This window comes from Amphiura filiformis, chromosome 20 (assembly GCF_039555335.1).
Source record: "Amphiura filiformis chromosome 20, Afil_fr2py, whole genome shotgun sequence".
Lineage (NCBI taxonomy): Eukaryota > Metazoa > Echinodermata > Ophiuroidea > Amphilepidida > Amphiuridae > Amphiura > Amphiura filiformis.
Window position 1 is genome coordinate 24,812,258 of NC_092647.1, and position 14,361 is coordinate 24,826,618.

At 36.1% G+C, this 14,361-nt stretch overlaps 1 protein-coding gene across 1 annotated transcript in view; it reads left to right on the forward strand.

Annotated features, from left to right (window-relative positions):
• LOC140142223 (U4/U6 small nuclear ribonucleoprotein Prp3-like) overlaps window positions 1-14,361 on the forward strand; it is a 37,169-nt gene that overhangs the window by 7,683 nt on the left and 15,125 nt on the right. Inside the window, 7 exon segments of the mRNA XM_072164191.1 lie at window positions 310-419; window positions 652-778; window positions 780-856; window positions 1,705-1,955; window positions 4,617-4,899; window positions 13,072-13,173; window positions 14,131-14,272. Of these exon segments, the coding sequence (XP_072020292.1) occupies window positions 310-419; window positions 652-778; window positions 780-856; window positions 1,705-1,955; window positions 4,617-4,899; window positions 13,072-13,173; window positions 14,131-14,272 (1,092 nt within the window).

A 14,361-nucleotide genomic window follows, 5' to 3' on the forward strand; every position in this document is an offset into this window, starting at 1 on the left:
GCTCTGGAATCCTCCTTTTTGATTGTGTTTTGGGATTGGGATTCACGTTCCTCAATCGGGTGGTCGCTGAAGAATAGAAATTGGATTGAGCCTTTTCACTCTTACTTTGCAATCTCTCCTTTTTGTCTGGTTTTCTTGGGTTGTGCACAAACCCTGCTTAATGGCTGTAATCTTAGTTTAATTGCAGATTATATGAAATAAATTTATTGTCTATGCCGATGGTCAATAAGGGGTCCTAAAATATTGCGTTCTGTGTTTCCTTGTCTCTGTCTGGGGTTAATTTATTAACTATAAGTGCTTTATTTTCAGATATGCTGAGACCTTTGCTGGAGGAATCTGCACCCAAGTTTGTAGAAAATTTATTTGATACCATATCAGTAGACAAATCCATCAAGTCAAGTAGGAAAAGGACCATCAAGGTAGGTTGAATGCATGATAGATAGACCTATATAATGTGACACGATCAAGGGAAATAAGTCGGATGTCACTAATATTGATTTGTACATGTGTAGTTTTTCCAGATTTATCCAAAAAATTAGAATCTAAGGCCATATAAAACATTTCTGGGTATTTATTTTTTGTATTTTTTTTAACATTTCTGAAATTGGATGATATTTTAGGCTCCTAATGTTTTCTTCCTTGACTTTGCAGGATGAGGATATTAGTGAGGCAAGAATCAAGCGATCAAAGCATCCATCCAGATTTGATGATGACGATGATCCACAAGACCAAGTTCCTTCAGAGCCAGCTTCCTTGACAACGACCCGCCTGCTGATCTGACCCTCAGCAAATCAAGGAGATGATGGCGACTGCTAGGAATCAGATTATAGCGAGGAAGGAACAGCTGGGATCTTTGGTAATGTTAATTATATGATTCTGTAATCAGATATACACTGTAAGGGATGAAATCAAAACTCGACCGGCAGTTCCATCCGGTTGCCATTGTGTAGAACAGTAGAAACCGGACGGAACCACCGGTCAACTGCCGGTCGAGTTTTGATTTCACCCGTAAGAACTTTCATGTAGGACCTCATACTCATTATAGGTCAGGAGAGTTCACAAGAATCAATTGATTCTGTATATAATAGAGCTAAGAATATGTGCATGTTGTGCACAACACAGATGAGAACATCTTTACGCCTGGGGGCCATAAACACCAGCTTCAAGTAACCCCATTTGAAATTCACACCCCCTGTGTAGAAGATTAAGGTCATGTCTTCCACAGGGGGTGTATGGATTTTAACTGGAATAGTCCATTTGAAATTCACACCCCCTGTGTAAGAGATTAAGGTCATGTCTTCCACAGGGGGTGTATGGATTTTAACTGGGATAGTCCATTTGAAATTCACACCCCCTGTGTGGAAGATTAAGGTCATGTCTTCCACAGGGGGTGTATGGATTTTAACTGGAATAGTCCATTTGAAATTCACACCCCCTGTGTGAGAGATTAAGGTCATGTCTTCCATAGGGATGAATGGATTTCAAATGGAATAGTCCATTTGAAATCTACACCTCCTGTGTGGAAGATTAAGGTCATGTCTTCCATAGGGGGGTAGATTTCAAATGGAATAGCCCATTTGAATTTTACACTGTGTGTAAGATAAAGGTCATGTCTTCCATAGGGGTGAATGGATTTCAACTGGAATAGCTAGTGCTATATAATGTAGCTTTGACTATTTTAATATCGTTGCCATTGTGTTACAGAAAGGAGGAGGAGCCAAAGCGCCACCAGTCGTCGACACATCCCAGCAACTGATGACGGATGCCCTGGAGAAAGCTAAGCGTGCCGCTGCCATACAAGCTCGTATCAACGCCTCTATGGCTAATGTGGGACTGGCTGCAGGAGGATTACTGGGATCTCTGGGGAGAGGCACTAAGGTGAAAACAGAAGCTGTTGAACAGGAGACGAAGCCAGTTGGTGCATCGGCAGCGGCAACCGCCAACCTTCCTGGAGGGTAAGGGTGTATTTGTTATTAGGTGAAGTGGTACTGTAAATTATAGTGTGTGAAGTGAAGCCGAAGGCACTGATACTAAGTGCATGATAATTTCCCACTAATCTGATATATTTTCGTATCTAGACAGTGAGTGCGTATAATACGCTTTATATCTAGTCAGTGAGAGCGTAATGCGCAATCATGTTACACATATATGGCGAGGTACGCGTATAAAGGCATTTCGCGTACCAGGTTTGTAAAATGCACGCGATACAAATAAGAAGTTCAAATAAATGGTGATGAATTAGATTACGAACTTTGCATCAGTTATTTTTCAGGTATTGCAAAATATCTAAACATTTTGCTTTGAACCTTGGACTATCCCTCTGTTCCAAAGTCAATATGTTTAGATTTTTTTTAAAACCCTAGAACAACAGATTTGTAGTTATTTACCTCTAAATGCAAGGCAGGGAATTTAATGCTCTGCGTGCTAGCCATGCGCTTCAATGGAAAAAGTTCCAAGTTTTGAAATATTTTCTCAAAATATCAAGAGCTATCTTAAGAACTACAGAATCAATACTAGGCTTGTTTGTACTCATTTTAATGCATTTTTCATGCTGATTCCAAATATGGTGATGAAAAGTTACATTTCTGACATTTTTGAATTTTTAAATTTGTTTGAAACATGTCGTCTGCAGTCGACACCCGCGTGAAGAGAGTTAAATAAGAAAGAGGAATGGAATATGTACTGTTTGAGGTATTCTGGTACAGTGGTACCACTGGCGTTTGATATGAATTCTCTTAGGACATCATGATGGTGGGATATAGAGAAAGGGTTGTGGCTATTTTTAGCTTTTTGTGAGTGGGAACGGTTCACCAATATCCGAACGGTTCACCAATATCCGAACGGTTCACCAATATCCATGTATCTGAAAAAAATCTAACAAAAGTATATGCTGAGAAGGATGCAAATAAAATGTTACAATATATAAGAAACCATAAAAGTTATTGAAGATCGAGATTCATCAAGAATTCAGAAATCAAATTTAAAAGGGGGTTAAAATTCCAAGAAAAACACACTTCACCCTGCCGCTTGCCGCTGAGCGGCGCGCACGCCAAGCATTGCAGACAAACGGACACAATAAAGGCTTGTCATTGGTTGAAACGCCCTGCCGCTTGCCGCAGCGGCAAGCGGCAGGAAAGTATGCTGGAGGCTTTAGTCACACCTACTATTACCAATTGATTCCATCCGATAAATGACCATTTGGAATTCACCATGAGAAAGGCAAGAGCCAGGGGGCAAGAGGCAGGAGTTTTTCTAAGAATTTTACCATGAAAACCATACAAGTGTCTTGAATAAGGAGGGTCGAAACTGCCAATTTCACGTTTTTGGGTGTGTGCACACATATCACGTTCTTGCATGTGTGCATGTGCACGCAAAGCCACGCAGAGCTCAAGCTCTAGCTAAAAAATTGTTGAAGTTTCTTAAATTGTAAAAAAAGTATTATAGCTAGAAAGTTCTGCTTTGAGCTCCAATTAAACACATCACAAGAAATAAGTCCCCCCTTTCAACATTTTGTCATAAGGTAAAATTTTGTACCAATAAAGCTAACTTAGGAATGATTATATGACTGTTTGCCAAGTCATATATTATCGGTTACTCTTGGTTAGAATTGGACCCCCACGATCCCGTTTGGGGATGCATACATTTGTAGCGCAATGGAAAGGTCACAAGGTCAAATCCAAAGTCAGTATACCATTTTTTCTTGGGGTGAACGGTGACACAGGAGGATGGTCCCAGGGACTTGGTTAAATTTGTGAAAATAATCAGAAGATAAATATCAGAAGTACTGTTTGAAAAGGGTGTTTGAGGTAAACGCATCCCAAAAAGAAAGTATCCAGTTTGATTTTGGTCCATAAGTCAAAGGTGTGGTCTTAAATCAAGACCTACTAAAAGTATGTTACAGATAAATTTATTCCGCAGAATTTGATACCTTATTTGTCTAAATTGATGCAGAAGTTATGACACAATGACCTTTCGGCAGTCACCTCAATTTCAAAAGTTGCAGTAAATTAATTTGGTACTGCTACTCAATATGGGTAGCGATAGATCAAGGCGAGGGCGCATCAGAAGTCTCGCTGAGAGCATGGGCCACAGATGTCTGGCAATCATTGATGCAGCAGGAGGACATTCCAGATATGGACTGTGAAGAGTGAACGGGAAAACAATGTGTAAAAGAGTATCTGTATTGAATAAAACACATGAAGTGGAGTCAAACGGCTCAGACCGTCTCTGTTATTGAGTACCTTTATGACGAATCTTGAGAAGCAGGAAAACAACAACAATAGGAATTACTGCAGCTTTAAAAATTGAAGTGCCTACATTTAAAAGATCACTGTGTCATTAATTCTGCATCTGTGCGGAATAAATTCATCTGTAACATACTTTTGATAGGTCTTGTTATAAGACCCCCTTCATTGATTTATGGACAAAAATTAAACTGGATACTTTCTTTTTGGGATGCGTTTAGATGTAGTATGGTCATGGGTACTGCAGGATTGTAGCTAAGGTGGGCGGGCGGCCCTGCCCACCACTGATGCTGGCCGCCCAAACTTCAAATTTAAATAATTACTGATAATTAAATAAGTATTACTAATTTTAAATATTATCAACTTCCATAGCCCAACACCGTTGATCTTAGACGATCTCGGCAGGACTGTCGACGCCAGCGGTAAGGCCATTCAGCTCACCACACGAATGCCGACATTGAAGGCCAACATCCGAGCAAAGAGACGCCAGGAATTCAAAGCCTCGCAGCAAGAGAAGCCCCAGGATACGGTCAGCGACTCGTCCAAATTCTTTGACCCTAGGGTCAGTTTACTACCAGCTGCAAGACAGAGGAGAGGGTTCAAGTTTCATGACCAGGGCAAGTTTCAACAGATTGCATCGAGGATAAGAGCCAAAGTAAGTGAATGTGAAGAGCTCAAAATGCAAATCACGATATGTGACATGTTTGCTTGTCCGCTACAACTTTTGCAGAATTGGGTTGGCCCGTCGGGATTTTTTTAAAGATCACATGACTGTATGCATTTAATTAGCTTAAAGGAAGTGTCTGGCAATCACAACATTATGTCTTATATGTTAGAAAAAAAAATATCATCATTATTATGGTTTTATTTAAAATAAATTCCTATTAACCATAAAAACAGCCATATCTCAACATGCGGTATTCAAAATTCCCGCTGCAAAATTGTCTAAAGCAATGACGTCCCAATAATTCAATGAAGCCTGAAGACAAATGAGCACAAATAACCATGACGTCATTGCTCTAGAACATTTCGGCACGGGAGTTTTGAATATCGCGTGTTGAGAGATTTCTGTTTTTGTTTGTTTTAAATAAAATCATGTGATTTGTGCCTGGTAATTATTTTTCTAACTTTGATTGCCAGACACTTCCTAAATAAATAGCCCAAATAGTTGTGAATTGGGATATATCTCTACTGTATACCACTTCATTCATGTTTTTAAAACAGTTTAATAGAAGTGTGTAGAAACTGTAAAAAAACTTTTCAGGATGTCAAAAATGTTGAAAGAAAGAAAATTTTCTGGAATTTCCAAAATTAGGGTCGGTATTCATTTGTACAGTAAAAAAAACCCAACTTCTTTCCAGATTTTCCAGATTAGGGTCGGTTGGTGGAGGACAAGCAAACAATCTTTTTTTTTTTGCCTTCTCAAGGGGAATGAGTCACATGTCAACACTGGTCGAAAATGATTCTAAAGAAGATATTTAGAGCTTTTAGAAACTGAAAACCCCATGGTGGTATGCGACTTTTCTTTAGGAAGTTACGTCAATTTATCAATCGCTGAAAACAGTATAAAACAAAAGAATTTTAACACTTTCTTTGCCAATATCTCAAAATCAATATTAGCGACATCCGACTCATTTCCCTTGTATCGTGTCACATATATCTAAATGCTGTCTTGGGTTAGTTTTATAATAAATATTGCCATTTTTTTTTGTAAGATTTTTTTTTTTTTTTTTGGGGCAATTGGGTGGTATAGTGAATTTAAGGGGGACGCAAAAATCATCAAATTTTGCACAAAATTGCTACAAAAAGTGGACAAATTTCTGTAATTTTAGGTTTTTACGGAGGGAATCATGGGTGGGCAGGAGTTCTGACTGGGGGAATCTCCCTACTACTTTTGTAATGGATATTCTATTTTAATAATTATGTACACTATTCATCTGTTATTATTTGGAAAATCATTTCTAATGGTATTTTGACATAAAAAATTATCAATTAATCACAAAACAAGCCAAGACAGCAAGTCAGTCCCTTTTGGGGGTGTATTAAAATGAAGAAACAAAAGTAAAAACTGGGACTTTATATACATAAGCTAATTAAGCTTACAGTCCTACAGTGCATTTGAATTCAAAATGACGATCCTAAGCCGGACAGTTTAATTCAGGATTCTCAATAGGCAGCACGAGACCCACATCTGGAACTTTCACTGTGATATTGCTAAGGCTAAAAAAGTGCTATACCTCAAAGCCGCCGCGAGCGTTCATTTTTCTTAACACGTCCATGTCAGCTGAAATGGCAAATTCATTTTTATTTCCTTTTTTTTTTTTTTTTTTTTTGTCGTAATATCATGAAATTCTGAGATATATTTTGAAGAAAATTTACTTGATTTGGTATTGGTATTGTTTTGGTATAATTTGATATTTGTACTTCAATTGTGTAAATCAACCACAATCCACAACACTCGAAAATTACATTTTAACTCAAAATTAAGTTTTAAAAAAAACATTTAAAAAAACACATTCCGCATTTGTTTTTGAAACTGTCATGGGCTTTGAGACATAGCTTTTTAGCCAAAACTAAGTGAGGTTCCTTTGATTTGTCAAAACTTGGTCCACAACTTGGAAGTAAATCAACTTTTGGGTTACTTTGTTTGAATTTGTTAAGAGTTTGTGTTAGTCAAAGAGTTACTCTGCAAGGCAGCCTACACAAGTTCACAGAACACATGTTGGTTTTTACTGTGTGTGGTACCAACTATGAATAAAAGCTCCATTGTTTGAAAAAAGAAAAGGAGAGCATTACTCATGTAATTAGCGGGGTTTGTCTATTGTTCTTTCTAAAAGACAATGGCACAGTGTTTGAATATCGTTGGAGTTCTGGTTAGTCAAATAGTTACTCTGCAAGGCAGCCAACACGTGTTCACAGAACACGCGTAAGGCAGGCAACTACCGAGGCAGCGGACTGTGTGGTACTATCTATGAATAAAAGCTCCATTGTTTGAAAAAAGAAAAGAAAAGCATTAATCGAGTAATTAGCATGGCGTCCCGGCATGGCGTGTCTATTGTTCTTTCTAAAAGACAATTGCACAGTGAAAACTGTCAAAGATGCATTTTATTTGTAAGACTTCCGTTACTTAGAAGTATGTAAGACTAAGAGTATATAATATGGATTTGTTGCCCACGGATTCAGTAATTAAAATTAATGGCAGTTTTTTTTGCTGTGCTGTACCAATTATGTTTAATTAAAACTCTTTGAAGAAAAAAATACATTGTGTAATTGACCATGGCTTCAGGATCTACATGTATATAATGTTCTTTTTCAAGGACAATGCCACTATGTGATACCATGGAAGAAAGAGATAAGAAGGAACCACAACGAACGCATTCACTTTGTCCACTCCCTTTACCGACATTTAACTGACATTGTTATTCATGAGTTCTCAAGTAGGATTTACTTTGATCAATACCCATTAGTTTGGTATTGTACTCCGTGCATTTGCATGTCTCCTGGAGCGTGTCTAGAGGATGATTTGAACTAATGACCTTCTGTGCAAGCACACTACAGGATTTTCTCTGGTGACGTGATCATCGGTCATTGTTGGTAATTTCTGTGCGTGATCGAATTGATTCGGTGACACCCCGGGGGGGCCACTGGTCATTGACAAGGGGGTATCATGCGTGGCCATGGAGTTTCAAAAAGCACCCTAAACAAGTATGTGCAACGACTGAAAATACACCCCTACATAAGTATAACAAGTGTAATATCCTACCCTAAACAAGTATTGGCGTTTTTTTACCCCTTAGCAAGTAAAACATATATTTTCGACACCCTAAGCAAGTAATACTACTTGAAGCTCCATTTTCATTGATTTCTTTAATAGTAACTCAGAATGGCTCTGCTACCAGGGCAGAATATGGCTATTTTAAAATTACAAAATAAACGTTACATTATTTTAAGCTGATTTATAGTATCAGAGAGCCTAAGAGGGAATTAAATGAAAAGAAAATTTACAAAACTCTAAGAAAAAACAACAATGAAGAAAAGAAAATAGAGAAAAAGAAGTCAAGAAATGTTTTATATCATTTTTGTAGGCCCTATTCATCTATTAAAGTTTCGACAATTTATTCTCCATCCTCCAAATATTATTATAGACCTAAAAATCATAAAATAGTGGTCAGATTTTTTTTATGACCTAGCATGCTAGGCCTTTTGCGAAAAGATGAAAAGTGCATATTAATAATTTATTTTAAAAGCTTAAAATGACAACAATTAAAGCCTACTTCTGGAAGGAATCGGATGAATAATAGTGATATTATTTCATAAGTTGAATAAAGTATTAGGATGAAAATAAGTCGGTAAATAGCGACTGAGATGCATGGTGCTCAATCAGTTCAGCCAAGACTTGCAGGATTCGTGTATGACTGCAGAATTTGATACCAATCCAAAAACGTATTTTAATTCTGCACCATATCCATCTTACCTTTTAATATTCATTTGATGTTTTCACAATTTATTCAAAAGTTTAAAATTTGTTTTTTAAATAAAATCAAGATCACTTATTGTGACAAAATTCTGACAAAAATCTGATGCTTTTGACGATAATAACATGCATGTTTTTATTTATTTATTTTGTGGATAATAGGTCACAGGTCAAGTCAATCAATCCTCTTTCGTAGATATTTGTGGTTAAATAATTGTATACAACATGAAAATTAGCTTGAAAATCTTTATTTTATCCATAATACAAGATAGAAAATTCAAATAATAGTAAAAATATTTTAAAATGAAATGAGAAACTTTGGACTTTATAAAGGAGAATTGAAACTCTTAAAATCAGAGTACACACGTGCTGTGCATGTACAATGTACATTGTACATGTACTGCATGTGTACATCACCATTGAATGTTGTAGGGTTGTGTAGCATTGATTTGAATGGGTTAATGGAAAAATATTAACAGGGCCAGCTGGGTGAAGTCGGCAATCTTTATGGACTTAAAGAAGAGATTAAACAGAGAACTACACAGTCAAGTCTAGGGATAAACATGAAGGACATGAAACTTATGAAGGACTGGAGTCTGGACGGACCCTAAATCGTAAATCTGTTGTAAAAAGATACCCTTTTTCTCTAATTTCCATGTTTTTGACACCCTATTCACGATACGTGCGTACAGTGCCTGATCGTGAAAAAAGACCCTTTTACGTGATTTTTGGCCACGCATGATACCCCCTTGTCAATGACCAGTGGCCCCCCCGGGGGTGACACCGTAATTTTCCGAAAAAACACTCTTGTTGCATGCTGGGAAGGTTTGACTTGACAACAAGATGGCGCCCTTCATCTCTATCTTCCATTTTGCTCAATTTTCCCGAACTTTGATGACTTTTTTCTCAGAGTTGGCAATCTTTGGCACTGAAACGAGTTAGCTAGTTACAATTATACACATGTAAGCTATTAAATTCATCAGGTTTCATGTATGCGGGACTCAACCGAACATTTTGAATTATTTAAGAACATTACATCTATTTTCATCGAAAATTTACGCAATGAAGTCATCAAAATTTTACCTTATTTGATAAAGATGAAACTCAGCAAAAAAAACGGCCGATTTTGATTTTCTACACAACACGATCGATAAAACAGTTTGACTGTAGACCCCGAAACAAAGTTACTATGCATGCTCAGAGCATCAGGGAAATTCCAGAATCTTGCTTCTGGTAGCGTTTGGTTGTTAGTGGATGGCTTTGTTTCCAGTAATGATTTCGCCAAGCATCGATCGCGGTAAATGGACTATACATGAAAGGAAGTATGATTGATAGCTTTTCTTTTCATGCGTCAATAGATAAGCGGATTAAAACTTGGCCGATCGAAGTCGTTGTGGTTCCTTCTTATCTCTTTCTTCCATGGTGATACACTTTTTCCTATGTTTACAGAAAAAGTGTATCACATAGTGGCATATATTATTATACTGTAGGCCACATTATGTGATACCTTTATTATGTTAACAGCATTTGTCTGTACTGGCGTATAATTTTGGAATCATTTTTTACCCATAAGGCAACAAAAGAAAACCCTGTTCTACGTGCCCGACCGATTTCAACAGAGTTTGAACAAATTGGGAGAAAAATTTTTCCTGTACAAATGAATGCCGACCCTACTTGGAAGGTCCACCCGCCCGTAGAACAGGGTTTCTTTTTTTCGTCGCCTAAGTAAAAATAGTACAAGAGGGTGCTTTTGAACAATTTCCATACAATGAATTTGAAATTAGTGCAAAAACACAACAACACAACCCTATTACAAATCAGCATTTTTTTTTTTTGAGGTGGGCGGTGATGGGTGGGTGAATGGGTGGATGGATTGATGCCTGCATGGACTTAAGGGCTCGGATAGCAACGTTTTCACATATTTTTTGTGGCACCTGAGAGCACATCAGACATATCAAATTACATTTTGAATACGAGGAATGTCCTTCTGATATCAAATAATTTTGATTATTTGATATCAAGATAATACAAATTTTATGGCAAATTATTAGAAATTGATATTATTTAAATTTAATAGTCTGCAAAGTATAAATCTTATGATATGTACTTACAGTGTATGTTGCTGGTATGAAGAGCCATCCATCATATGAAAAATTCTGACCTTTCTTATTGAAGATATGGATTTTTCCCAAAAAAACACCAACAAAATTTAGGTCTTTTTGAAAAAATTACATCTTCAATGTGAAAGGTAAATATTTTCAATTGATGATCAGCTTTTCATCCCAGCAACATACACTTTAAGTACATATCATTAGATATACGGTCATTTTCACAGTAAAGGGTGTAACTTTGGATTTTTAACATTTTGATCCGTAGTGTTCTAATAAAGCCACAGAATTCCATGATTTTTGGCCATATAAGTCATCTAGTTAGCAGCTACCTTGGGTAGCATAATCATCTTTGGGAGTTACTGCGTTCAGTTTTAGCAGGCTTAAATGTACTTAATATTGCCATTTTGAAAAACTATCAAAAACAGTAACATTTTTGTAAAACCCTGTGTTTTCTTCAGTTAGTTCATGGATAATTTTTCTTATCCTGAAAGTACGGTCATATGTTCAGTAAACACTGCCACATTAGATTTAATTGTGAACAGCCCTGTATTTTTTCCGTTAACAATTGAAGCCTCCGAAACAAATGAAGCCTCCGAAACAACAATAAGATTAATTATCATCTATGCATATCTAAATTGGTGTGTTTCATACTGATATCTGCATTGTAATTATTACTTGATATGTGCAGAATGTCATAAATTAAAATTTTTTTTGATATTATGGTTAATGTTTGAAAAATATACTGATACCCAAAAAAGCCTGTTTCGGAGGCTTCACATGCAAGTTAACACCATACTTAAGGGATCTAAAATGAGCGTTTATTGCGTTTCGACAGTATTTTTTGTGGGACATGAGAGCACCTCAGACCTATCGAATTGCATTCTGAATACGAAGCATGTCTTTCTGATATCAAATAATTTTCATTTTTTGAAAATCACAATATAATACAAATTTTATGACAAATTATAAAATGTGATATTTTTCAAATTTTTGATATATAACAGTCCTCGAAGTAAATTATATAAATCTAATGATATATTCTTAAAGTGTATGTAGCAGGAGGAAAAGCCGACGGTCAATTGAAAATTTTGACCTTTCATATTGAAGATGTAGATTTTTTTCCCAAAAATACCTAATTTTTTTGGTGTTTTTGGAAAAAAATCCATATCTTCAATACGAAAGGTCAAAATTTTCAATTGATCGTCGACATTTCATCCCACCTACATACACGTTAAGTATAAATCATCAGATTTATAAAGTTTACTTGAGTACTGTTAAATATCAAAAATATCAATTTTAATGATTTGCCATAAAATGTGTATTAAATTGCAATTTCAAAAATCCAAAATTATTTGATATCAGAATGACATTCTTCGTATTCAGAATGCAATTCGATATGTCTGATGTGCTCTAATGTCCCAAAATAAATACTCTCCAAACGTTCATACCCCAGCCCTTAACAAATGGGTGAAAAAATTAACATGTGATAAATCTACAATATCTGCCGCATAGAATCATTGAAATTCTATTTTTAATTAAAACTTAAAAAATATGTTTAAGGTTTGGAAATTTCCATTGTAAATGACACTTGATGTTAAAAATTTTCAAAACTGCAATTACAAACATAGCAAAACATGGTATAAAATTTAACTTAAATCTGTTGACTTACTTTGGAATGGGATTTCACATGTATTCCAGCTTTCATGTCATAATTTTCTGAGGTTATGTAAAATACATTTTTTCTTAGATTTTAACCAAAATGTTATGGAAATGTCAAATTTTTTATTAGAAATCAAAAGGTTTAAGCCTTGAAACATTATTTTACTGGAATTTAAGTTGCTTCTGTGCATGATTTCAGTAAATAGAAACATATTTAAGTGGTTTGAAATTTTGACCCTAAAAATCAAAAGTTACACCCTTTACTTTCAGGACTGTTATATATCAAAAATTTACAAAATATCACATCTTTAATAATTTGCCATAAAATTTGTATTATATTGCGAATTAAAAAAAAAATATCAAAATTATTTGATATCAGAAGGACAATCCTCATATTCAGAATGCAATTTGATATGTCTGATGTACTCCCAGCTCCCCACAAAAAAATACTGTGCAAACATTAATATCTGATTCCTTAAGTTTTTTAACACTGATTTTTGATGGTTTTTGTTCCCATGTTAGACTCAATGGGAAAGATTGCAGAAAAATAAATATTTATATATATATCTCTTTTATTTTTCAGTCTCAGTTGGAAAGATTGCAGAGTGAAATAGCACAAGCAGCCAAGAAAACCGGCATCTCATCGGCAACCAAGCTAGCCCTCATCACGCCAAAGAAGCAACTGGTAAATATCAATAGGAAGGGTTCAGCAAAGGAGCATCGGGCTATTCCAGTTGAAATCCATACACCCCCTATGGAAGACATGACTTTAATCTTTCACACAGGGAGTGTGAATTTCAAAGGGAGTGTTTCAACTGGAATAGCCCATTCTCACTTGATTTGAATGGAAGTCAAAGATAAGGCCTAAAAAAATTGTTTGATTGGCGTAACATAAAAAAATATTAGGGTAGATCAGTCTGCATTTCTTTTTTCTTTTTTTTCTTTTTTACACACGCTTTTTAAGCTGTAAATTGGTTTAATTTTTTTTTTATTATAAGAAAAAATCTTGGGTCAGACCTATATTTTTAGGGCCGGTCAAACAATTTTTTTGGCTTAACTGAACATGCAAGTCATATTTAGTGAGGAATGTATACAAATTCTTGCTGAAATTCTTGATGCAGGATTGCAGGACAGAGCCAGCAAACATCCCACTTAGTGTGTGTCAGAGTAAATGTTCCTTGCATCTGCCTAGGTGTAAACACTGAATCCTAACTTGGCAATGTACATGTTAACCTTGTGAAATCATGAAACTGCAAATATATGACCCCTAAAGGCAAGTAATGATAAATTTAGAGTAAATGTCAGTGAAATAATTGATTGGTGTACAGATTGGAAATCTGGCCCAAAATTTTGCAAGTTGTTGGAAAAGTCCCATTTCTCGTTTTCTTCTTGGAATTCAGTGAAATTTCTCTGTTTTCCGTACTCTAGATTAAGTTAATGTCTTCCTTGGCGGGTGTATGGATTTCAACTGGAATAGACCCATTTCAATTGATCACAGTCTTGTCTGGGAATCTTACACACAACTCAATAACATGTACAGTGACTGTAGGGATACGGGGCGGGGGTTACTGTAGGGATACGGGGGGGCTTTTGGGCAAACTTTGTAGAAGTAACACCTATTCTTGTTTTTTTCCCTCAATAGAGCGAGGATGAGATACCTAATGTGGAATGGTGGGATGGGGTGATCCTTCCCAACGACACATACAGTGACTGCAGGGATACAGGGGCAAAGTTTGTAGGAATAACACATCTGGTGGAACACCCTATACAAATGCAAGCACCGGGTAAGTTACACAGAGCTACATCACTTTTCATAGAGAATACAGGTATTGTTTTTAGCCGCTGTCATGCATTTATTGTCTTATATCGAAGC